This window comes from Myotis davidii, unplaced genomic scaffold (assembly GCF_000327345.1).
Source record: "Myotis davidii unplaced genomic scaffold, ASM32734v1 scaffold472, whole genome shotgun sequence".
Lineage (NCBI taxonomy): Eukaryota > Metazoa > Chordata > Mammalia > Chiroptera > Vespertilionidae > Myotis > Myotis davidii.
In genome coordinates, this window is record NW_006283774.1 from 199170 (window position 1) to 200068 (window position 899).

At 68.4% G+C, this 899-nt stretch overlaps 1 protein-coding gene across 1 annotated transcript in view; it reads right to left on the reverse strand.

Moving 5' to 3' along the window:
* Positions 1-899, reverse strand: part of PACS2 (phosphofurin acidic cluster sorting protein 2) — a 20295-nt gene that overhangs the window by 1771 nt on the left and 17625 nt on the right. Inside the window, 2 exon segments of the mRNA XM_015566735.1 lie at positions 424-559; positions 784-826. Of these exon segments, the coding sequence (XP_015422221.1) occupies positions 424-559; positions 784-826 (179 nt within the window).

Sequence of the window (899 nt, forward strand, 5' to 3'; positions counted from 1 at the left end):
CACAGATGTAGCCCCATGGAGCCGGGGCAGCCGCGACCTCAGGGCCCCTGCGGCGAGGCCCCCAGGGCCCGCACAAGTGTTGCCAGTGTGAGTTCTGCTCACAAGACCCGAGAGGGGCTGCTGACCTCCCACTCACCTCCCATGTGGTGGTCCCCAGAACCCCGCCTGTGGACAGGGCATCCTGTGTTCTCACTCTCCGTGGTCCTGTCCCCGATGAAGCTGTCTGTCTCCTGAGTGAGCCCAGGACCTGCGCCCACCCCTACGACCCGGCATCCTTGTCCACGCCTCACCCCCAGACCCTCAGTTCCTGCACCGGGGCAGCCAGCACTCTCTGACCCAAGCCGCGCGGTGTCAGGCGTGAGGGGAGTGGACAGGAGCCGGGCGGACAGCACGTCCAGGGACGGGTGGGGTGGCCGCCTTTACCTGGGGGAGGACAGGCCCCCACTCACTGACGGGGAAGAGGGGGGCGTGGGCGAGGCCTCCTTGGCAGCGGGAGATGTGGATGGTGGGGTAGACGAGAGCACGCTGGAGCCTGTGGGGGCCGCGTCATCCGAGTCTCCTTTGGGGAGGAGTTAGGGGACAGCACTGAGCCCGGAGCAGCCTGGGGCTGTGCCAGGCCGCGGCAGGGAGGTGGGGCGGCCCTGTGGGATGGGGTGTGCGTGGCATGTTGGGTGGAGGGGGCCGCCCAAGGTGCGCGAAGCCGTACAGGGACCATGAGGGGGACCTCCCTCCCTGAGGTGGCTGTGCCCTCAGGCCTCAGAGAGGCTGGGGTGTGGGGGGTACCTGACGTGGCCGAGGATGGTTCCACGATTCCCACCTTCACCACCTGGAAATCAATAGGCACGCTGGCAGCAGGGCGGGTACGGGGCTCCCCACACCGGCTCCCAGCCCCTCCTGTC